Raw genomic sequence first — 26,227 nt, 5'->3', positions numbered from 1 at the left:
TAGAGATCCAATTCCTTTCTTCTTAGCAGATTTTTTTAAAAAGCATGTATACAGTTTTAAACATTCCTATGATTTAATTTGGTAATCAGTCTGGGTTTCAAGAAGATAACTCTTTTCAGTATGCCTGTATGGTATTATCTGATTTATTGCTAGGAAGTAATAAAGCTACTAATCTTGAAGTATAGCTCTGTATTGAGCAAGATTTATTGAAAGTATTAAACTTCATTACATGAAATATTCAGTGTACAAATGCATTAGAGCCTAGCCTTTGGAAGTGATACCTACTGCTAATAATCCAGCCATAACTAAAAGGGATAAAACAGTTCTATTCATACAGGGTTTAAAAACCCCATTAGAAAGTAAAATAGAAGTGTACAAAGTATTTTAAGATAATAACTGAGGTCCAGTATGTTATTCCTGTTAAAAATGTTCATTCAATCATCATTTAACATCAACATGTTACCTGGTAGGGAGAACTCAAATTGTGTTTACAGAGCTTTATTGGAGAAGGTTACTAAGTACCTTAATGCATATTTCATGTGAATACCAAAGTTGCTTAGTTACTAGCAAGGGGAATTATCACTAGATTTTTAAAAACTACTTTGGTAATAAGGAAACACACTTGGATTTTTTTTAAATGCCTCATTTATGTATTGAAGCTGAATATTGCTAACAGCAGGAGAGACAAGACCTAAGAGATAATGTTTATTAACTATCCTGATACAAATTGAGTACTTAAAAGATCTGAATTTTGTTATCAGCTTTCTCATTGTTTATGGTTCTCAAGCATTGTTTTCAGATCTTTACTTCTGTCTTCTAAGGGGAAAGAGGAGACATACTAATTGAAAATATTTTAAAATTCCACAATTACTTTCTAGACTTCGAATATACATTTTTGTACTTAACTATTTGAAAATAGCTATGTTATAGAAATTTTCCCTTCTTAAGAATTAGCCTTGCTCAAGAGCAAGAATTAACCTTGCTCCAGAAAAGTAAAAGTATGTTTTCTTCTAACTTCTCTGTGCAGCCCATTCAAAGTTGGAAATACCTTATTTTTTTTCCAAAATTTCTAAAATACTGTTTATTTTTTTCTGGATTTTAAAATAATTATATAAATATATTTAAATTGTATAAATACATAATTATTTTATAATTCCTGTTTTTTAGGAGGTTTAGAACCCGCAGATACATGTAAAGAAGAAAATTAAAAATCACTTGTAACACTGCTATATAGAGAGAATCATGGTTAATATTTATATCTATCTTTATTTAACAAGGATTTTGCTGCGTGATGATTTATAACCCACAGTTTCCACTTAATGTATTATTCTTCTGCAACATCATTTTCAATAACTGCATAGTATTCTTGATGGAATATGTTCCACTATTTCTTTAACTCTGCTGTGCTGTTGCACATTTAGATTATTTTTATTAAAGAAAAAAGAGATCAAAAGCAGTTTTCAAACATCTATATAGCTAAATCTGGGCACATATCCATTCTTATTTTCTTCACCTAAAATTGCTGGAAGTTTAACTGTCCATCAGAAGAATATATAGAAATTTCAGGAATGTAATTTGTATAAAATGGCATTATTTCTATAATAAAAGTACTATATTATGTGCAGTTGATTGGTCCTTCTGTCCAGAGACTTCTGACTACAGAGCAGAGTTTCAAGAGAGGACCTAATTAGTGTGAATGACAAGTGTTGATACTTTATTTACTTTTACAAATATTTGAGAGTGACCTGAATCTTCTTGTGTAATTGGAAGTGACCAACAAAGTCTCTTCCTTCCGGACAAGTCTAAAACACCTTTAAAGCATTTTAAGTTCTTGAGAAGGAAAGGACTCTGTTAAGAACAAAATGGTTCAAGTAGTTTCTTTCCTTAAGAAATGAAAACTCTCAAAGGATCTATGCATTGATTTTGAATTTATCATTTTTACTCAACAGGTGTCATACTCAGTTTTTTTCAAAACAAAGAGGCTGGATATACAAATACCCCTTTATATTTATTTAATTCATTTACTTAAAATTTGAATTTACTTACAAATGGGAAGGTGATGCTCTTCAGATTTAAATTACTGGGTAAAGGACACAGTTGTTGTTGTTGTTGTTTTTTAAAGTAAATAGTTTGTCATAATGAAACATCCCAATATTCACCCACATTGGATAATCTATGTTATTTTTTATTTTGTATACTAACAGTCTACTCGGGTACCTAATTTTGAATCCTTTTATCCTATGAAACCACTGCTTTTAGAAAGCTTTTAAATCTTTTTCTTCTGTCATCTACATTAGGTAGTCTGGGTTTAATTTTAGTAGTTTTTACTTCTTGGCATAATCAGAAATATTAGTGAGCATTTCTAATTTCAGTATTTCTCTCATGGAGACAAGGCATTTTAAGGTTATTTAGTTATTGTCTCCTACACTTTGAAACTGTGGTCTGTAGAATATATAGGACTACAAAATACCAAATGTTTGTATTTAAATATAATGAATAAAGTACTGAATATTTGCCTAAAGTTAGTTACCAATTTATGCTATATTAAGTAGATTTCTATAATTCCTTTGCTTTGGTAGTTAGAATCACCATGACAAAATTTTAGGCCTTTGTGGTTTTGAGTTGTCAAGGGTCATTTTTTTTGTGCATATTTGTGTTTTCTTTTAAACAAAATTCAACCTCATTTCTTGGTTTTTTTTTTTCCCCCTAGATTTTTTAAAAACAGAATTAATATGTAGAAGATTATGCTGCTTCTTCCCTTTTGCTCTTAACTATTTCTTATAAGTAATATCAAATCAGCTGTTACCTACCAGGCAAGTTTCAGGATGTTTGTGCACATATGCATTCACCAACCTTTTCTTTGCACTGCCTTAAGTTTACCTTTGTTTTCTAGATTTGAGGTTACCTTGCAAATAGTATTTGTATTTTTCTTAAGCTTATCCTTTTTTATTCCCTTTGCTTTTTCACTTCACTACCCGTTGCTACTCCAGTTAGAGCTATTCACAGCTTTATTTTTCTACAGAGGTCTTTTAAAAAACTTATTAAACTTTACTGTTTTATCTAACTTCCTGTGTAAAGTATATACCACTTAAATTTTTTGTTGTTGTTTCTATGAGGTTTAACAAAGTTTGCTCAAAATGTGTCCGTTTGTCACTTTTAAAAATAAGAATTGTTAGTTTTACTAAGATGAGTACAAGCGATTAATTCTTTAGATCACATTTTTTCTTAGAGTATTTGATAAAGTGACAGAACGGATTCCTGATATAGCATTGTTTTCATGATTAGAGTACATGAAAAGTGCATTTTCTCTTTAAATCATTATTACAACTGTATTACAAACAGTATTACAGTTTGCAGATTTGACAATCATGTGTAAATTTCAGGCTTGAGCAACCTAGTTTCAGGTAATTCAAGTTAGCAAATTTTTGGATTTAACTTTTTGCATATTGACTACCTAAGATCATAGTACCATAAGGGAGAAAGTGATGACAATTATAGTAGGAAAAGCTCAAGGTACAGTAAATTGAATTTCTATGTACCTTTGGCTTGCGGGATCGTGGTTCTTCAACCAGAGATCGAACCCGGGCCCCGGCAGTGAAAGCACCGAGTCCTAACCAATGGACTGCCAGGGAATTTCCCTGTGTACCATTTAAATATGAGAATTTTTTATGTTTACTACATACAACTATCTATAAGGAAAAAAGGCTTTTTTTATGTCCACTGTATAGATGCAATCAGTGAGTCCTAGGGAGTTTATAAGGCTTGTAAGCCAGAATATAATGAGTTAACAAAAATTTTTAAAGTATGTTTTCTCTAAAATCTTCCTCTTATGTCAGTCTTCTTGATTGACTTAGCCTATGTGTTTTGGTATAATTTTTATTTAATAACAGGGTTAAATAAACTCTTAGTTGTTCTTTAACAAAATGTTAAACTTCCTAATAACAGCTTTCAACTTAAACAGTAAGTTTAAAACTTAAAGGATGGAAAAGCCTTTAATGCCTAAAATAATTCGAATAGACATATTTTTATTCTGCTTCTTTTTAATGCTGTTTTTCCTTTAGTTTACTATAGGGTAAATTTATTCTAGGCACAAATATTTACTTAAAACAAATACGGATTTGTTTATTCACCTAAAATAGCTGAAGTATCATCCTTAGCAGATGTACAGCAATGCATGTTTTCACTTCTCCATACTTGTCACTGCTTTTATCTTACCCTAAAAATATCAACTCTTAAAAAGTTCTTCAGTGGAATTTGAGTTTTGTTTTTTTGTTTTTTTTTGCTAATCTTAGTTGTAGACCAATGGAAGAAGGTAATGAGATGTTGAACTGTTTGGGTGGGGTGGGGGCAGAGGTGGGATTCTCTGAATGCTTTGTATGGATTATTCGAGACATTGTAGTTTGGAATATATGTATGTATTATATAGGACTAGAATGCCTCTCCATTAGTACAGTTATTTTGTGCATGCAGAATCAATGTGACAGAAGGTGCATGAATATTTTCATCAATAAAACGGCACTGACCTTTCTAGCTTGCACTTTTATGAGTAGTTCGCATGTAATTCATTCATTTGCTTTTATGATGCTGGCTGAATAATTTTTTATTAACATTTTTATAAAGATGCAGTGATCTATTTTTGTATAACATTAGATTTCTAATGTCAGTCCATTGTAAGAATATCAGTTATTGAAAGAATAATAACCTTCAAATTTGTGATTCATAGAAATGAAGCACCATTTAACTTTTGTTAGTGGTATTAAATGTTTAGAAACTTATTAGGTGAGCTTTTAGAGTTTGAGTTGTGAATACCAAAACTGAGACTGCACCTTTAAAGTACTTTGAATATATGCTATTAGTACATTTTTATTATTTTATAAAGCTATAACAGTTTACTGCCAACAGCTTGCATTGCCAACTGCTGATTTTTTTTCTTTTAATAATATGCTGCATGTAGATAAAGATGACCTCTCCCCAACTACTGAGGTTTGGGATGTAGACCAGGGACTAATAAGTAAACTGAAGGAACAGTACAAGAAGGAACGAAAGGGGAAGAAAGGGGTAAAGAGTAAGTGCAGATTCTATTATAATTTTTGTATACCAATCTTTGAGAAAAAAAAAATTCTTCAGTTCTGATTTTTTGTCTACTTCTTTTTGTTTCATAAAGGGGGCAACTAACTTTAAACTTTGTCTGTTGTATAATTGAAATTTATTTGAATATAATTTAGGTTGTGTTATTGATCAAGTGGGAAATCATTTTAAATATGTGGGTAAGGATGAAGGAAAGATTTCAAGGTTTTTGTCTGTATTTTAAGCTTTAAAAAGTTTACCAAACTGTAAGGAATATTGGCCTTGGGATGGAAAATAATAGAAATCTGTTCAAAAGGAAGAAAGTATAAATTTCTGTATTGTTGATACATAGGATATTACTGCTATAACCAGCTCATGTCCAGGTTACATTTCTTAGTTTGAGAATTCCAAAATACAGTGAATAGGAAAGCCCTTTCCATAGTTTGTGCTTTCTGGCCTTAATCCAACCACAAACAACAACAGTAGCAAAAAAAAAGCTCTCCTAGGTAGTATTTTCTTGGCTACTCTGATGGAGTAAGGCCAGAGGGAGAGGGTAGTGGTAGCAGTAGGGTTTGTTTGGTCAATAGCTGAGTGTCTTTGGGTGCCTCAGTGTATTTTTCACTGTTAATATCCTGACCAATGTATTGTAAAAGTATAAATTTAGCTACAGCACATCTCAAAGAAGTAATTCATTTCCATTTTGTGAATCAAGCTTAAGAACAGCCGTATGAAAATCATCTTCAGACCTATGAGTATTAAATGGAGAAACTGAAGTTTATTGTTGGGGAACTTTATTTTGAACTGGCCATTGAATCCTGCCAGTCTAAATTTTTTGACTGTGTGTAGGAGAAAACAGTAGATTTCAATGGCAAAAACCATATAGGCATTCTTTCATATTCCTTTCTCTGGTGACAAATATATTAATTTATGAAATGGCAGTTGCAGTGGAAAAGGGTGTAAGTTTCCTTCAGTGAAGCAGCTTTTGAATGGTTTAATTTATTGTGGAGGTAAATAAGGAATTTGGGGGATTTTATGTGTTGTGCACTTTTATAACCTTATGCTTATTTATGTTATTGCATGTGAATAAAAAGACAAACTGTTCTCTAAGAAGTTTCATATTTTATGTTGAACTGCTTACAGTATTTAAAAATGTTTAATGCTGGGCAGGGACTGTGTTCAACTCTAACATCACTTACCTATATAATTATTGCATGTTGAGTATAAAAGTACTTTTGCATGATTGACCATTTTAATACAGACACAATGACATTAGAATTTTAGGGTTTAGATCTTTTTTTTAAAGAAATAAAGTAGTTTATTTGAATATTAGATTACTTATTTTCTGTATGTTATTCATAGACTGACTTACCTGCTGAAGATTTCTTAAGAAAATGCTAGGTAGTGTTGCTTTTAATTTAAAATATAGATACCCCATTTTTTTCCTGATACAATGTGTTTAGATCTATACACATTTTTTTTTTTTTTTGGCAAATTGAAGATTTGTGGCAACCCTGCATTTCTTTTAGCAATAGAGTATTTTAAATTAAAGTATGTACATTTTTTAGAGACATAATTCTGTTGCACACTTAATACAGTACAGTATAGTGTACACATAGCTTTTATATGCACCAGGAAACCAGAAAATTCATGTGACTCGCTTTATTGTGATATTTGCTTTATTGCAATGGTCTGGAACTGAACCCTCAATATATCCAAGATATGCCTGTACCTTTTTGAGGTTTAGAAAGAAGATATAAGTCAACTTAAGGTTTTTTATTTGTACGTTTTACATTTTTCTAAAAAATGTTTTTTATTGAAAAAAATACCTGTTTAATTAAGAACTATTAGAAACAGATGAACTGAAACTAAGGTCTAAAATCCCCATAAAATTTTAATTTAATTAATTTTCTTTAGTAGGATCATAATATGCACAGTTTTGTTATTTGCCTACTTAGCTAACAGTTCACAGAAAATACCTTTTCATGTCAATAAATATTCCACTGTATAACGTTTTCCAATTTCTTTATACCAAGCTACCCTGTTGTCAAGCAGAATATTGCAGAACCTAATATGTGAAATGGATGAAAGAGAACTACTGTGATTAAATCAGGAGCTGGAGACCTCAGAGCCATGCCCTGAGGTTCTCATGTCTCAATATGATTTTATTACCAAAATGTGTACTGTGTTATTCAACCAGTCCCCTTTAATTTTGATTTTGTATCTGTTTTCTCAAAAAAAAAAAAAAAAAGAACTAACTTTATATAGCCATAAAAATAGCACATGCTTATGATTCAAACAATACAAGTAGTATGTAGAGACACGAAAAAGTAAAAATCACCTTCAGTCCTACAACTCAGAGATTAATATTTGGCATATATTCTTCCAACTTTTTCTAAATGTCTTTATACATAAACCTCCTTTAACAATTTCCAACAAGAATATCATATTGTTTTTAACTCATTTTTTCTTAATATTCATAGTCATCTAAATAAAATATAATTTTAGTGGTTACATAGTATTGCATTTTGTGGATTTAACCTAGCCTCCATTAGTTAATCCTTCAGATTGTTTCTCATTTTTACTGTTTTTATAAACACCAGTGCTTTTAAGTTTACCCATGTATGGTAGATATAAAGATGAGGTTTCCAACAGTGTCTCAGGAGTGAATAATTAGGAAATAATAAATTTTGTTTCTCTTTACACTTCCTTTGTGAATTAGTTAAATAAAAACTTTTTGCTCTTGAATATAGAGTTCACTTTGAAAATGTTGGCTCTGAATCCCTGCCATGGAAATAATTTTTTTTTTAATTGATGGATAATAAACTTAGGTCTTAATCCAGGTAGAACATCATGTTAATGCTAAGATACAATTTTACATGAAAAGATAATTCATGAATTTCCTTAGCATTCTTATTATCTATTTTTGTTGGGTTTTCTTCTGATATTTTCGCAGATGTGGCTTTGTATAAGTTAGAATAATTCATAAACTTTAGCCTTTTCTTTTTTTTCTTTATTCCAAAATGTGAATGAATCACACCTGTTGGATCATAGCACTAAGTTTCTACAGAGTTTTTTCCAGCTTCTTAAAGGGAAGAAAATTATTTGCTAACTTTACCATGTGAAATCAGATATAATCCAATCTAAATGCCTTTCTTTTTTTTTAATGGGAAAAAAAGTGGTGAGAATGCCAACTTTTTAACTTTGTAAAGACTCAACCATGATTTGACTCTTAAAAATGGAAAGACTTCTAAAATCAAGAGCCAGGAAGCTAATGTTTATCTGTCTTCCAGTTTGTTCACTCCGTTTCACCCTTCTTTTTTCCCAGCTAAGGCAAAAGAAAATAAAAGTGACATCCTTGCCTTGGACTGTAGATACAATTCAGTATTAATTTTCTTTTTCTTTTTCTTACTTTTTCTATTAGCATTTCTAAGAGTCAACACCATGAAACTAAAGAGACTTGATACAGTTATTTTGGTCTCAAGCTTCAGAAGGGTTAAGCTTCCTTTTCCTTGTAACTTTTTATTTTGACATAACTTCAAACTTAAGGAAAAGTTGCAAGAAAATAGTGTAAAGAATTCCATGCACTTTCACAGTTTCTTTAAATGTTAACATTTTACTACATTTGCTTTATCCCTTCTCTTTAAATATGTACCTTTATTATTTTGAACAGTTCAGAAAACTGAGTAAGTAGTAGACATGTTGCTCCTTAGATACCTTAGTAGTGCATACACATTCTCCTATATGACCACAGTACAATGATGAAAATCAGGGAATTAAGTGATATAATACTATTATCTAATCTAAAACTCTTGTTTTCTGTAATCTTTAAATAATTTCTAAGCTTTCTGTAATTGGGAAAGGGAGTGGGAGGGTTCTGAATTAATCTTTTGTTAATATCTTGGTCTGATAGGATTTTTCTAGCTTTCTATGGTCTCCTTTCTTGCAGTATTTTATGTCTCAGTAAAAACATGTAAATCAATAACAAAAATCACACTGTGTATAGCAACTGAAGTAAGGGTAAAGCATCTGAAATTTGGAACCTTTATTTATAGAATATGAAGGAGGAGGGTAAATAGCTTTTAAGACTTTGGTATTTGTTTCGGTTTTTCAACGTGGAAAGTTTAAATTGTGGATTGTAATATGTTTTCCTTTAATAGATAGTCTTATTCTTGCTTATTGTTATTCCTATGCTATTTTATACTTATAAAATTGAGGCTTATAAAGATTAGATTATTTCATGTCCTTTCTTCAAAAGATTTCTGTTTCAAAGATTCACATATAAATGAGCATCCCTGGATCATTTTCTAGTTTTCCTTTTTTAAAAAAAGTTTCATATTAGTGTTTGTCATTTGCTATTCCAGATTCAGGATGACAAACTGTCAAGAGGGAATGCAATATTTTTGTAAATTGTGACTTAAGTCCAATCATCTATATATTAGGCATTTTAGAACATTTAAGGTGAAATTATTATTTTGTAGCAATAACTTTCAGTAAGCCTATAAAAGCACCTTGGCACATACTATAAAATGACTGTGATGATTAACCTGCTTCTGTTTTGGAGAGAGTCCATAAAACTGTTCACTATTCTCTTTCTTGCATCAAATCAAAGACGAACAGTTGTTTCATAGTTAAGGGATATTATTTTCAGCTAAGAAATGCAGTTGTTTTATATTTCTGGCTTCAATTTCACACTTCTAAAACAGACCACTCTTCCACTCAGGTTTCTTTCTCTTTTTTCTCCCCCCAAAAAATAATTTAGGTATTTTGACAAAGGGGAGAAGGTATTTTGATGCTCTTTCAGGACACATTTTTAAACTGCAGAATCACTTTGCAGCTAAACTATTTTTTCCTTAATATTGTGATGTCATTTTTTTTAAGATGACATTTGTCATGTCAGAGCTTTCTTTTAATTAAGATGATAGTCAGAAAATACAACAGATCAAGCAAACATGACATAACTAAACCTTATTCTAAAATAAACTTATCTTTTCCAGATTGCCTGCTAAACATTTGGTTTCACTTCAGAGTATAAGGCTGATTAACAAAGGGAGAAGAACAGTAGATTGAGAAAGGGAAAACAGTAGATTCAGTAAAAAAAAAAAAAAAACAATTACTGTTTTGCTTACAATAATAGAGTAATGGAAAGATAGATTTCATGTCATGAGTGTGTATGTTTGTGAGTGTGAATTTAAAAGCACTTAACACAGCAGTTGTCAGTCCATAGTTTGGCGTATACATGGCATACTGTTTTTTGTTTTCCTAGAATCTGTTTATATGATTGTGCATTTGTATAGACTTGATGGTCGTGGTTAAGAGGTAGATGGGTTGTTTTATTATTCATAGTGGTAAAAGAACAGTTTTTCTTGGTGTTATAATTAGAAAGAGTATTTCTTCTATAGATTAGAGTAATAATTGAGAATCAACTTTTGTTTAATTAATACTTAATGAGTCTTCAATTATGCCCTTGAATATTTTTATAATGTTATGTATAACATTCTGTTACACTAATATGATTACAATTTTCTCATTATTGCTAATTAGATTTCAAATTTTTTGAAATTGCATTTCATTACAATTACTGTATTTAGAATACAGGATAGATTTAGAAAGAGAATGAAGGAGCATTAAATGTAGTTAGTTGAAAGATGTTCTACAAAGTAGGTGCTAGATAGGACTGTTACATCTGGTTAAGAAATCTGCCTTCATCTTTTAGCAGTTTTTGAGAAACTAGAATTAAAGCAGGGACATTCCATCTTTCCTAAACTTGCCACTGTGCCAAACAGAAACTAATGTTTGGCTATAGTATGCAAGCCAAAAAAAGTAATAATTATATAATTTGGGATCCTCAGTTTGAACATTAATTAACTTTCATGTTGTCTCCTGCTTTCCTTTTCTTCCATATTTCCCAGTCCATGTGTTCAGGAAGATATGACTTACCTGTAATGATAAAACTTTTTTTGTCTTTATTATATTTAGCTATCATATGATGAAATTATTTATAAGTAATATCTAACAAAGTCAAATTTATGGTATACATAAGTATGATAAGAGTGAGCAGAGAAAGATTGACAAAGGCTCACAGAGGAGATGGAAGTATGTGCAGGAAGTATTCTTACCTTTCTAAGGGATAGGTAAGGACAGATATGACAAAATATGGTAGAAAGAACCTTGGTGAATATTGATACTATAGGGAAACTGCTCTGATTTGAAAATTAGGGAGATTTGTATTGTGGAGCAGTAAAAGATGAGATTGGGTAGGAAAACAGGATCAGCACATATGAAGCACATACAGGGTTAAGTACAAGATTTTAGTTAGCTTTGATTGAAAGAGTGTTGAAGTGCTGTTTGTGGTTTCAGAGTAAGGAGTGATATGATAAATGTGATAATTTTGGAAAACTTATCTAGCTGTAGTATTCAAATTTGATTAAAGACAAATGGAGCTGGGAGAGAGGAAAACCAATTAGGAACCTTCTGCAGTAATTCATAAGAATGAAAGCTTTGACTAGAATAAAGTCAATAGCAAGAAAGAGATTAATCTGAAGAATACTTTTTTTTATAATATGTTTTATTTTTAATTTTTTAAATTTACTTTTGGCTGCATTGGGTCTTCGTTGCTGTGCGCGGGCTTTCTCTAGTTGCGGCGAGCAGGGGCTACTCTTTGTTGCAGTGCATGGGCTTCTCGTTGCGGTGGCTTCTCTTGCTGCGGAGCACAGGCTCTAGGTGCACAGGCTCAGTAGCTGTGGCACACGGGTCCTAGAGCGCACGGGCTTTAGTAGTTGCGACGCGTGGGCTCAGTAGTTGTGGCTTGTGGGCTCTAGGGTGCGCAGGCTTCAGTAGTTGTTACGTGCAGGCTTAGTTGCTCTGCAGCATGTGGGATCTTCCCGGACCAGGGATTGAACCCATGTCCCCTGCATTGGCAGGCGGATTCTTAACCTCTGTGCCACCAGGGAAGTCCCTGAAGAATACTTTAAAGGAGGATTCTATTTAAAAACAAATCTCCCCCCTCTCCTCATTTATAAGTTGAAAAGGAATTCTTAAGATGTGGTTGCAGGGCTTCCCTGCACTATAGAGCCCGCGAGCCACAATTACGGAGCCTGTGTGTCACAGCTACCGAAGCCCGCGTGCCACAACTACTGAAGCCCACTTGCCTAGAGCCCATGCTCCGCAACAAGAGAAGCCACCACAATGAGAAGCTCTCACACTGCAACAAAGAGTAGCCCCTGCTCGCCGCAACTAGAGAAAGCCCACGAGCAGCAATGAAGACCCAACACAGCCAAAAATATAAATTAAAAAAAAAAAAAAAAGATGTGGTTGCAGAATTTTAAGAACAGAAATCAAGTCAATGATGTTGGTACTCATAAGTGGGAAAGTTATAAAGAGCTATTTTGTGAGAAAGGATAGCATTCATCTTCTTTCATGTTGAATTTCACTGATGGTTAGACTTCCAGTTGGCAGTTTTTCATTTATTAGAGAATTTGTTTACAGTCACTTCATTGTCAGGGGGAAAATCCTCAGATAATAAATGAGTTTCTCCATTATAATTACTTTAGGAAATTCAGACTGCTTGACATTTTGCATACAGTAGAGTTGCTTAAGCATTTCTAAGAAGTTAGGGATTACTGTGAAACAGAGTTAATAAATGTATAAGATTCCACCTATTTCCATTAAGCCTTATAATCTCACTATCTGGCATTCTGTTAGGGATACATAAATGAATGATAGTTCCTATAGAATTACTAATATTCTCATAGCCATAGTGAAATTTAATAATTATGTAGTCTAATTAGTCCATTAATGTTGACATTAGTAAATAAGGTCATAAAGTGTGGCCTTGGATTTGCCTATTTTAATTGTTTTTACTTTATATTGACTATAAAGCATTTTCTTTTGTCTTTTCAAATTATTTTTTCTGACATTCTTAAAACTATTTTCTTTCAAAATACATAAGAGAAATGATTCTCCTGTCATTTCTGAATTTCACAGTTAAAGAGATCCCACAGTACTGTAGATGCTACTGAGTTTTGCATATTTGGGCCTGAATTATCCATGCAACAGCTGAAATTCTCTCCTTAAACTTATGGCCTATGACAATGTTGACTTTTTATACTATGATGAGAAACTAAGAGAGCTCATGGGTAAATCAGGTTTTTCAAATTTGGGAAAAGTGAAAAAACATTTTGAGGAAAATTGGAGTTGATTTGTTAATGACATGTTTGTGTGAACATGGCAGGAAAATATCCACATAAACACAGGGAAAGTTAACTGTTTGTTGCACCCTCATAAAAATCATTTGTACTAATTTCTTTGTTAATGTTTTAAAATAATGGATTAAGTTGGAAAAACTCATGTTTTATTCTTTACACTGTTAAATGGTAACTTAAACACCAAAATTTTTTGTTTTAATGGTACCTTCTGTGTCTGTGAGCTTAGAATTTTGGTTGTGTGACAGAAGACTCAATTTTATGTATATATGTATCTCCAGAGAACTAGTGAATATCTTAAATATTTAAATTATTTATTTGGGGGGGTTGGTATGGAAAATTGAAGACATCTTTGATTATTGGAGATTTTTATAACTGGAACTTCTTAAAAATAGCCTGTTTTGTTAGTAAGTAGGTTTTTAAGGCTGCTAGCAAGTCAAGCGGTAGCTGTTACATGAACCTCTACTGCTGACATTAATTTACAGGGGTCAACAGGACAAAACTCTACGACATGATAGCTGATCTGGGAGATGATGAGCTGCCCCTCATCCCTTCAGGAATCATAAATCAGTCTAGGTCAGCCTCTACTAGAACTGATCATGAAGGTGCAAGAGCAGAGGAAGGTACAAAATTTAGCTATCATGTTTATTTACATTGCAGAAGACATTAATTCCAAATCACATCTCCTTAATATTATAAACTTGCTGCTGTTTTAAAATGATCAGTTTATATTATCTTCAGAGAAGGTGTTGGGCAAGCTCTTGGTGTAATTGTCCTAAGAGATTTTGAAATTTTTGGCTTCTGTGTCTTTATAATTTTTTTGTTTGTTTTTGATGTTAGGTGGAGTTGTTTCATATATCATTTCCAAGTACCTTTCTGAACTGTGACTTTAGCTTACAGATCTAGTAGCAGAGGAATAGTAGACTTGAAATAGTACATATGGAAAAGAACTATTTAGTCATTTTGTCATATTGCTTACATTTAGTAACTAATAATAACTGTCACCGATTAGGAGACAACTAAGTGACAGACATTGTGCTTGGAACTTTAAATGTATTATTTCTAAATATATATATATATATATATATATATATATATATATATATATATATAAAACAATTGCCTAATTTAATCATTTTAGAATAAGGCAGCATCATTATTCTTTAACCTGGTACCAAGTATATACTACTTGTAATGAATTTTCTAAAGTTTGCCTAAAGTAGAAATGTGCAGGAAATGAAAATACTATTTAGGCATTTTTTTCCATAATTGATTTTAGCTGAAGATACGTAGATGTACTTGAGTAATTTATAAATTAGGTCTAGATAGTTATAATTCTAAGTAATGAGACTGAATTCTTACCAAAGGTTTATTGTGATATATAATACATATATAAAGGATAATCCATTATCTAATAATTTGGCATATAGATTGAATTTCATTGGTATTTCTGCTTTTGCTCTGTAAGGTAATTTGATACCCCAGTCAAAAAATTTTGAATACATCTTATTCTCTTCTAAGGGTTCTCTACTAGTGCATTTTCCTTAAAGTTAAATAATTTTGCATTTTTCCTTTACAGTCAATTATCTCTACATGCATTTACCACTCACCATAATCTAGGAATATTTGAGGAAGGATAAAGAAAATCACTAAAATAATAAAACCAAAACAAAACATATTAAAGCATGAAAAGCAACAGGAAAAGTAGAAGTCTATTGATTTTTCCTAGATCTCTTTCCCACTGTTAAGCTATTTTCCTGTTTTACTTTAGGAAGTATTTTCTAAAATGCATATACCAGCTCCATTATTCTTCATTTTATGCATTTAGTAATGGTTTACCAAACAGTGCATAGGAAAACTTGCTGAAATTTTTGTAGTTAACACTGTACATAAACTGCAGATTTTACAGTTTAAGGCAAGGCCATATTAGCAGGAATTAGGGACCCTTTTAAATGTTTCAAACCAATGACCTATAGAAAAAAACCAGTCAAGACTCATGCTACACAAAAACCAATTTAGAACTTGTATGTATGTTTGTGTCTAATTGTGCTTTTTAAAGAAAAAAATGTAAGTCAGTGATCTGACTATTAATAGTGGAAGGTCTAGGAGGTGGGAAGATAAGCATAACCTTATTACACTTTTTAAAGGGTAAATATTATTAGAATTTGTTACTAAAATGATTTAAGTTCAGCTTTGACTTAGAGCTAAGAAGGGAACATTAGAGTTCATAATCTCTTATTTTCAGTGGCCATCTCCAACTTTATGCATTCCTATTGAAGGCCATGTCATACCTCATTTTATAAAGAAAAAAATGTCTGTTTTCAAGGAGAGAAACTTACACATTACAACATTTCAGACTGTTTTTAGTTAAGACTTAAGGTATACCATGTTGCCACTGGCATGGGTGGAATCAGTTACTGAGCTGTGTTCTTTAGATTTGATAAAATTGAAGGAGATAGGAAGAGTTTGATATGTGAGCTACAGGTTTCCTTGGTCATTAGTGTCCATAAAAAGGAGGATTAATTTAAAAAGTACACAAAGGACCTTGTTGTAAGACCTCATTTTGTAGACCCTAAGATTTCCGTAAAGGGAAATGCTAATATGATAATAGTTTTCTTAAATTGCTTGATGAAATCTTTTAGGCTATCTAATAAAAGGTATCATAATTTATATCATTAAAAACTGCTCCTTTTAATAATTTTTCTTTGAATTGCTAATAACATTTTTATGCTTATGTAATCATGTGCTGTAGGTAATTATGTTAACATTAATAAAATGAATTTATAGAATAGAAATTAATTCCCTCTGCAAAGAAACAAGGGCGGATAAATTGAGTATTTATTAAGATTGCTATATGCCACAGTAATGGGTGATTGTGGAAAGGAGAAATACAGCTTAAAAGATTTTTTTCACCGAGATGTATATGTAGTAAATGCTGAGTGAGCAGGATAGCTTGCTATATATAAATGGATATATGTGTATAGAGATAGAGAACTGTAGTTATGTGATTAATTAGAAATTGGTATACTTTTTATTTAATACAATTAATCTAAAACTCTAATAAAACTAGCTAATATTGCTTAGACACTTCCCTTCACATGCTCTTAAATTGGTCAGTAACTGATAAGAAATATCTCTGCAAAAAGAATATGTAATAATGCAGAATAATTAGTTACCATGTTAAAGTTACCAATACTTTATTGGGCTTTTATCAAAAGTTCTGTTATTGAGTGTTTGTATAATTGTGAGTGGGAGGAATTGTGGCATTTTGTTCTAACTTGTCTTAGAAACAAATTCTGAGCTTAAAAGAAAAACATGTCCTTGTACTGGCTAAAAATGCTTTGAGAAAGTAATACCTAATGAATTTTATATAATTGTTCTTAAACATAATTTTAAACTATTGATTTTATAATTCTCAGCTTCTTCTGGTATTACCAATAACTGCATACTAGATGCTGGTAGGAAGGATCAATGCTATAGGTTATTTAGATTCAGTAGGTATAGTCATTATAAAATTAATTAAATACTACTATCCCTGTGTGTATTTTCTATCCGATTTACCCTATATCAGTTGCTGACACACAGCTTCATTTTAGATATGTCATTCAGGACCCTATTTGAATCAAATAATATAGCTTACTTTGATATTACAGATTACTTTAGTAAATAATAAGATATTCTAAATAAGGATGAATTTTACTTTTGCCATAGTATATATCTATCTAGGAGAAGTTGACTTGTATCTTAGAATATTTTCAGTAGTATTAGTGATGACTGACAAATTTTATGACATCTGTTATGTTTCCTATAGTGTATTAAATTTATATCATCATCTTTTATGGGAATTTTTCAAAATTGATAAATAGCTTGAATTTTTATGTTTCCCTTTTAAATTTGCTCATGGATTTTAATATGTATTGACATGTTGAGTTGTTTTGTATTACAATGATTTATGTACTTTCCCCTTGTATTTTAAGATTAAAATTTTGCTTTCAAAGCATGTTTGAAATGATACGGAGAATTATTGCTTATACTATAACTGTAATAGCAAAATATATAGTAGTGTAGTTATTCTAATTATGGCAGTCTTTGATTTTAATTGGTCCAAGTATCAGAAGTTTAAAGTGCTATCCATAGTCAGTATAGATTAGTTATTTTATTTTAGAAGTATAATGGTAAATAAAAGGGAAATTAATATAAAAAAACATAGTCAAAGTTTGAAAGCTGGAAGCCATTCTGAAGATCACATACATTAACCTTTTAGGGAAAGAAAACGGACAGTGATGATAGAACTGCCCTTTTCCTAGACCATTGCTGTTACTGAAGAAATCTGAGCAATTTAAGGCTTCAATTCAGTAAACTGATACACTGTACTGCAGACTGGAAACCATTTACATGTGAATACTTATATTAGTTTTTACCAGGGACTAGAATACCTAGCACTTTCAAACAAATATGATAGAAAGCAAAAGGACTTAGCAACAACCTATTATGTTTTAAAAATACTATAACTATAGTTGTACCAAAGTGATACATGATGTAAATAGACAAAGCTTTTGTGTCCCACCTCCCACCCTGAAATAATATATCTAGTGCACATTTGATTTGTGGGAAATTATGCTCAGTTCCAAAATAAACACTTGTTTATTACTACACAGTAATAGGATTTTTTGAGTGGAAGAAATGAGGGAAGTGGGAAAAAAATTAATTATATTACTGAATATTGTAACTGTTAAGTGCTTACATTTCCCCCACAATATTGTCTTGTACTGTATGATTTTTCAGCATTTAAGAAGCGGTTTTGTTCTTTATAGCTGAACCAATAACGTTTCCATCTGGAGGAGGCAAGTCATTTATTATGGGTTCTGATGATGTTTTGTTAAGTGTACTGGGCCTTGGAGACCTTGCAGACTTGACGGTAACAAATGATGCAGACTATAGTTATGATGTAAGTGCAGTTTTATTTTTAATTTTTTAATGATTTAATAGAAGGCTCCTTATTTTTTGGAAACACTTATAAAACAGAATTAATGTCAAGGTGCATGGAAAAGATAAGTTTAAGTGTGACATTGTGTTTATTTGAAGTGACATGTAGTTTTTTTCTTATAACTACTTTCTTTGTGGTGTTTAAATTTTTTCTTAGGTATTGTGGTGGATTAGTTAGGAGTTTGGGGTGATTGATTACCTTAAAATATTGGTTGATAAATATCTACCTGAGTAGTCAACTCTCAATTACCTACTCAAATTAAGCCATATTTTGCTGTTAACAAGAGAAAAATAGGTAACCCGAATCACTTATTTGCCTTCAGGATAATTCTTAAAAAACACGTTTTATTGTTGAACTTTTTTTTTAAAGGATAATGTTGGAGTTAGTTTGTCATTTCCTGAATATTTAGTCCTTCATTTGAGGGATGGGGAGAGGATGGAGAGGACGTGGGAAGGACAGTGTTAGAGGTGAAACTAGTCTTGGATTAAATTTTTTATAGACAATAAACCCTCAATTGAGAGTTAACTATACTTGTTTAGATTTTGTATTAGTGAATTTGCAGTTTTTCAGCAAATTAATTTTTTTCCTTTTATAACAAAGTCCTTTTTTCTACATTTTATACTTATGTTAGCATGCTTTTTTAGAGACATCAGCCTTGGTGGGCTGGATTATTCTCATTAATACTTTTAAAGTATATAAGCAACTAAATTCCAATAAACTTTTGACTACTTTAGAAGTGGTTTCACAGCCTATCTTTACAGATGGAGAAATGAAGGTAAAAAGATTAACCTCTTATCAATATCAATAAAGTGTCTTTAGTTCAAACTTTTGGAAAGTACTTTAACTTGCTGCCTTGAAAAATGTCACATGCTGATTTTCTAAATGACAGCTGTATTGTTAATGTTGTACCCTTGGATTTTTAGTAGTAATTTATATAATTTTTATTGTTTTAATGTAAAGTATTGCAGCATGGTAGTTTTTTTGTTTTGTTTTGTTTTTGTTCTCATTTGATGTTTAATAGGACTTTGGGTTTACCCTGATGATTAGGTAAAACAGATTAAGGGACTCATTTGATCTAAGTATTTGAAAGCTAATGAAATTATTCTTCTTAGTTCTTATTAAATGATAAAGATTTGTTATAAAGTTTTTAAGGTATACTAAATTTCCACTGGACATTTTATTTTAGCAAAGCAGTTTTGAATATATATTTTAAACACGCCAAAACAAACAAAAATTCCACATGCCTATCAATTAACTACTTTTACCACTAAATATTGCACTCTTTCTTTTTAGTTGCCTGCCAATAAAGATGCCTTTCGAAAGACATGGAATCCCAAGTATACACTACGTAGCCATTTTGATGGAGTACGGGCATTAGCTTTTCATCCTGTAGAACCTGTGCTGGTTACTGCCTCTGAGGACCATACTCTGAAACTTTGGAACTTGCAAAAAACAGTTCCTGCCAAAAAGCAAGTATTTTAATGTTAGCCTATTTTTTTTCCTTCCAAATTTGCTAATTGTAAATAACTGTTATTCTTTATGGTCCCATATCTTTTATGTACTCATTTGATCTTTCCTAATGACTCTTGTATATCAACCAATGATTTACCATTATTTATCTTCTCTCCCCCCCCCCACCCTTTTTTTCCCCCTCTTTTAGGAGTGCCTCTTTAGATGTAGAGCCTATCTACACATTTAGGGCCCACATGTAAGTTTTATTGAATTAGGACTTAATTAACAACCATAGTTATTGTTAACTATTATTTATCAATTGTAAAACCGTATAATTTTCTCATAATATTTGTTTTATATTAGGAAAGACATACTGAACAATATTTCATTTGATTAATAATTGTATTAGTGAGAATATAATCAGCACTGTTCAAATGTACATGTTTACCTAAACAGTTTTAGATACCACATAAATTTAGAGAGAGGTTGGGGGGTGCAGATATGAGTTTCTTCTTAGGCTTTATAAGTAATTTCTTTCCTCTTTTCCTATAATAGTGGTCCTGTTCTATCATTAGCTATTAGTTCTAATGGAGAACAGTGTTTTAGTGGTGGTATTGATGCAACTATCCAGTGGTGGAATATGCCTAGTCCTAATGTGGATCCATATGATACATATGGTAAGTAAAAGGCTCAAGATGTTTTTTTTAAAGTGAATGGGGCTGCAAAAATAATCACCTCAAATATTATAAGATTATTTAAATATGTATTAGTCTCTTCATTTAGTCCTTCCATTTACTAGTAATGTGCTTTATTAAAGAGAAAAATTAAGAAATATCATGTCATGAATATTTTAGCCTGCAAGTTGGTACTTCCTCTATGGTGTTCAAAAATTTAAAACTGTATTAATTAAAACATTAATTTCAGTACTAGTTACAGAAAGAATAAATTTTAATATAGGGAATAATTTTTAAAACTTAAATACTTTATGTAGTTCAAAAAATATTTAGTGGGAGACAGTAGAAACAAATTAGGGACATAAGGGTATAAATCAGTCAACTTGAGGGACAATAAATTCCTTAATTTAAAAAAAAAACTTTCATTCCCAAATGCCACTTTTAGAATCTGGCTAACAAATACCTGCACATGTATTCAAATATATTTACAAGGGCATTGTTTGTAATTATAAAAAATTAAATTAAAATGAATGTTTATAAGTATGAGAATGGTTAAATAGTTGTCTACTTAATGGTTGGTTCATTTAAAAAGAATTTAAGGGACTTCCCTGGTGGTCCAGTGTCTAAGACTCTGTACTCCCAATGCTGGGGGCCCGGGTTTGATCCCTGGTCAGGGAACTAGATCCCACATGCTACAACTAAGAGCCCACATGCCACAACTAAGAGTTCACATGCCACAACTAAAGATCCCACTCGCTGCAACGAAGATCCCATGTGCCGCAACCAGCACAGCCAAATAAATAAGTAAATATTTTTTAAAAAAGAATTTAAGGGCTTCCCTGGTGGCGCAGTGGTTGAGAATCTGCTTGCCAATGCAGGGGAAACGGGTTCGAGCCCTGGTCTGGGAAGATCCCACATACCGCAGAGCAACTGGGCCTGTGAGCCACAACTATTGAGCCTGCGCGTCTGGAGCCTGTGCTCCGCAACAAGAGAGGCCGCGATAGTGAGAGGCCCGCGCACTGCGATGAAGAGTGGCCCCCGCTCGCTGCAACTAGAGAAAGCCCTCGCACAGAAACGAAGACCCAACACAGCCAAAAATAAATAAATAAATAAATAAATTTATTTAAAAAAAAAAAAAAAGAATTTAAGAGCTCTTTGGTCTTTTTATTTAACACACACTTGGTGCCTGAATTTGCCAGATGTCAAGCATACATCAAGAAATAAGAATTAGTCTAATAGAAAAAACAGACTTTAAACACAAACAAGGGGATGGATAGTTACAAATTGTGGTAAATGGTATGAAGATACAGTACTGTGAGAGAGAGTAACAGCCAGAAGTCTTCTTTAGATATAGTCTAAAATAATCACATTCAAGCCAAAATCTAAAGAACAAAAGTTAACTTTTAGTAAAGAGTTTTAAGCCAGGAAGCAACTTGGAAATGTAAGGTTTAAAAAGATAACTCTGGCTGTTGCAAGGAGAATAGATTGGGGGTGGGAAGAGTGGAGAAAGGAGGAATACCAGTGTGAAGTTGTAAAGTTGTAACATAGTGATCTGGTAGACTAGGTGAGAGATGATGTTGCCAAGATTAGAGTGGATAGTAGAGCAGTTGGAGAGAAATAGATTTAAGACATACTGGGGAGATAGGGTAGAACAGACAGAATCTATTGATAAATTGGGTTGAGTGGATATAGTGATGGATGAGTGACTCTTGTTTATTTTTTAACAGCTTTATTGAGGTATAATTCACATATGATAAGATTCACCCTTTTGAAGTATACAGTTAAGTAGTTTTTACCATATTCACAGGGTTGTGCAATCATTACCACTATCTAATTCAGAACTTTTTCATTACCACACCTGCATTTTTAACATGAGCAACTGAGTATACGATGGTAGCATATTGAATGGGAACAGAACAGGTGTGAGAAGATAAAGGTTGCTGAGTTTAGGTTTTTATGCATGTTAAGAGATGGCAATATCAAGTAGGTACCATCAGTGTCAAGATGTGAGAATGGGTGGTATTACATAGGGAGAATGTGTTGTATAGGGTAGGAAGAGAAGGCAAAATCCTGAGGAACTCTGACATGGTGGGTGGGGTGGCTAGAGCAAGAGAGCCAACCAAAAAAACTAAGAAGGCATGGCCTGTGAGGTAGGAGGATGTCCAGGAAAATGTGGAATCATGCAAGCATACCATTTTGAGAAGAAATGGTATGCACTTTCAAATGTTGCTTAGAGGTCTAATAATATAAGGATAGGAAGGTTCTTTTTTATAAGTAACAAGTAGATCATCCAGGTTTTGGCCAGACAGAGGTTGGATGTTGGGGTTAAGACCAGAAGGTAAAGGGACCTCTGGATGACCTTTCAAGGTACACTCTATGGATGAAAAGCACTGTGATGAGAAGAAGGGAAGGAGGGAAAGGAGGAAGGAAGGAAGGGAAATGTTATTAAATTTGATAGAATAGACTTCGTCATTGGTGATTTTAACAAGGGTTGTTTTGGTGTGGTGATGGTATTGGAGTGATTTAGAGAGTAAATGGGAGGTAAGAAAGCACATTTACTCAACATGGTTTTCTATTATTTGGTGGGAGGGTGGTGTAAGGTTTGTTTATTAGGTTGAGAGATTTTGGAGCATATTCGTTTGCTGTGGTAATGATCCCAGGGAGGAGGATAATCTGTGTAGTAGAAAAACTAAACATGAAAGCAAGTTAGTGTGTTGAATGGAATCCAGAATACCTGGTGGAATTAGCCTTTTAAGGGAGGGAGGATAATTCCTTAGTTGTATCTGGAAACACGGAGAAGATGGTTTTAGATACTAGTAGATTTATAGGTTGGGTGACAGAAAGGTAGGGGAAAAGTTTCTATTTCAACGCTCTATTTCCCCAGTGAAGTAGGAGAGAGAATCATTCATGAGTAAGGGAGGTTACGAACTGTGAGTATTACAGAGATGATGAGAAATATCTGTGGAAAGTGGGACTTTAGTAGAGAAACAGGACTGTAGGACAAATGATGTTCAATGTTATTAGCCCCCATTGTCCATCAAATGAATGGATAAATAAAATGTAGTATATCCATACACTGGAGTATTATTTGGCAATAAAAGGAAATGAAGCACTGATACATGCTACTATGTGGATGAACCTTGAAAACATTACGCTAAGTGAAAGAAGTCACAAAAAGCTATTTGTGTAAAATGTCCAGAATAGGCAAATTTATAGAAACAAAGTAGAATAGTGGTTGCCTAGGGCTGCAGAAAGGCAGAGAGGAAGATTGGGGGGAAATAGCTAACAAGCAATGAAGGTGTCTTAAAGTTGATGTGGTGATGATTGCACAACTTGCTGAATATACTAAAAACCGTTTAATTGACACTTTAAATTGATGGGGTTTATGGCATGGGAATTACATCTCCATAAAGCTGTTTTTGTTTTTTTGGTTATTTTAAGTGTGTGTTCCTTTTAGAAAATTGCAAAAATATAGGAAAGTATTGGAAAGGGGAATAAAAATAACCCATAACTCCGCAACATAGAGATGGCTATGTGCACTTTGGTTTATCTTATTATGACTGTATGTGTAGTCTTTATACTTAATAAGTTATCTTTATATACAAAAGCATTTTTTTAAAACTTCTTTCAGCTAACTTTTGTTTGTTTCTTTTGTTACAGAGCCAAATGTTCTAGCTGGCACTTTAATTGCTCATACAGATGCTGTCTGGGGTCTTGCTTATAGTGGCATAAAAAATCAATTACTGTCATGTTCAGCAGATGGCACTGTTAGATTATGGAATCCACAAGAAAAATTGCCATGTATTTGCACTTACAATGGAGACAAGGGTGAGTAAATTTTGCCTCTTTGAAAAAAGCTAATTTTTTAAAAATTTGGAAGATAAAAAAGACAAGGTAGTTGATTTATTATTTCCTGACTGCTTAAAGAGATAATTGAAAGAATTTTATGAAGCTGTGATAATCTTTTTCTTCCTAGTCATTTTTTTTATAAGTAAGAAAGTTGCTTTGCAAGTATATCCTGTAGCTCCATGCTTTTTTTGACCTTTTTCTGGACATGTCCTATGTGAAGAATAGAATTATTTGTATGTAACAGTAGAGTAGACAAACGAGGCTACTTATAGAAACAGCAGGAGGCCCTCCACCAGCTCCATCCAAGTGGCTGCTTACAAAGATTGAAGGGATCACAGTCTCAAGCATACCTATAAACCACATATGAGCACACTGATTGAGAAGTCTAGCCATAATCATTGAAATAGCACCCTTAACTGGGAAGTGCAAACTGAGTTACACACATGATTTCAAGTCTTTTCCTGTCAAAGAAGGCTTTAATATACCTTGTGACTATATTTATTTATGTGCATCTGTTTATATTATTTGTGTTGGTATTATTTTTCAAGTAATTTTTTAAAAATCATACCTTTTATTTTTACTAAAAATAATTTTTTGTTTTAAAACATTTTAGATGAACATTTATGCTTAATTTTGTTGGGTCTCTAGATACCTTAGTGATTCTACTAATTTTTGAATTGCCTAAAATAAGCTTTTGAGGTGAAAATTCATTTAGATAATTTGTTTCTTGCTTCATCTAGGTAATTAATTGCTTACTCCATATTTCACATAGTTGTGCATTGATCTGGACAGTTGAATTTAATATGTTAAAGAGCAAAATTGCTGCTTGGGCCACTTTAGGATAGTACTGCATCAGTGGATTCCAGAGTCCAAACCTTCATTTTCACAGATCCAAAAATTTGACTTGTATTAGCTATTTGATAAGGCTTACCAGTCTCAGACAGGTGAACAGTCTCCCAAGACAATGATGTGAGAATGCTATTTTATCATTTTACAGTAAGAAATAAAATTGCAAGTGGGCCAGTAAACTAACCTAGGGTTTTTTTTCTCTCTTAGAAGAAAATGCATAGGAGAACAATAACTTTTGTATATATCTACTCTTACTTTAAGAGCCTTCTAGCTATATTTTTCTTATAATGTTACAACAACTCCTAATAATTGAGGAAAAGTTACTTATTATATCTTACCATCCTAACGCAATTGCTTTCTTTTTCATTATTAACATTATTTCAAGAATATTCAAATTCCTTTTTCTTACTAGAAAATCAGAGATTTCTAAATTATTGTGTTTACACTTTGTCTCTTTGTGCTCCTTTCAGAGCATGGAATACCTACATCGGTTGACTTTATAGGCTGTGATCCAGCTCATATGGTGACCTCTTTCAACACTGGTAGTACAGTAATTTATGATTTAGAAACATCACAGTCATTAGTGATGCTTTCATCACAGATAGATTCTGGTAAGTTTTCTGGTAAGGTTGGAACCTTAAAAAGGATTATTTCACAATAGAGGTAACCTTTTAATTTTTATATTTTGACTGTATTTAGGATGGAAAAATAATTACTTTCACTGTGTACTTATTATTTCTGCTGTTTCCTCAAAGTATGCTTAAAAGCTTGAGTGAGTATGTGGGAACAGAGAAGTGAGTAGAGCAATGTAAAGGTAAAAGAAAGCAAGTGAAATAATTAAAAGTTTTTAATGAAAATACATGTGAAAGTAGAGAAAATATAATGAACCAAATGAACTCATCATCCAGCTCCAATAATTACGTGTAAATGGCCAAGGTTGTAAGTATAGGATGCGGTATGTATTTTACAGTTTATTCAAATAGGGATCCAAATAAGGCCCGTGCATTGTGATTGGTTGGTAAGTCTCTCAGGTCTCTTTTCATCTGTAGGTTCCCCCTCCATCTCTTTTATTTCCCTTGCATTTTTTAATTGAAGAAATTGGGTAGTTTGTCCTATAGAGTTTCCCATAGTTTGGATTTTGCCAGTTA

The 26,227-nt window shown here is 32.3% G+C and overlaps 1 protein-coding gene across 4 annotated transcripts in view; it reads left to right on the top strand.

Moving 5' to 3' along the window:
- The window catches only part of STRN3 (striatin 3), a 117,980-nt gene that overhangs the window by 81,187 nt on the left and 10,566 nt on the right, over nt 1–26,227 (top strand). Inside the window, exons 8-15 of one of the 4 annotated variants that reach the window (XM_059914043.1) lie at nt 4,955–5,065; nt 13,754–13,891; nt 18,083–18,216; nt 19,549–19,724; nt 19,916–19,963; nt 20,263–20,384; nt 24,042–24,209; nt 25,550–25,690. In XM_059914043.1, coding sequence (XP_059770026.1) covers nt 4,955–5,065; nt 13,754–13,891; nt 18,083–18,216; nt 19,549–19,724; nt 19,916–19,963; nt 20,263–20,384; nt 24,042–24,209; nt 25,550–25,690 — 1,038 coding nt within the window. The remainder of the gene's footprint in view (nt 1–4,954; nt 5,066–13,753; nt 13,892–18,082; nt 18,217–19,548; nt 19,725–19,915; nt 19,964–20,262; nt 20,385–24,041; nt 24,210–25,549; nt 25,691–26,227) is intronic. The other 3 variants (XM_059914044.1, XM_059914046.1, XM_059914047.1) reach the window with 3 other exon arrangements.

This window comes from Balaenoptera ricei, chromosome 2, assembly GCF_028023285.1.
Source record: "Balaenoptera ricei isolate mBalRic1 chromosome 2, mBalRic1.hap2, whole genome shotgun sequence".
Taxonomy (NCBI): domain Eukaryota; kingdom Metazoa; phylum Chordata; class Mammalia; order Artiodactyla; family Balaenopteridae; genus Balaenoptera; species Balaenoptera ricei.
Note: the sequence above shows the minus strand (reverse complement) of the source record. Positions and strands in the feature narration are given on the sequence as shown.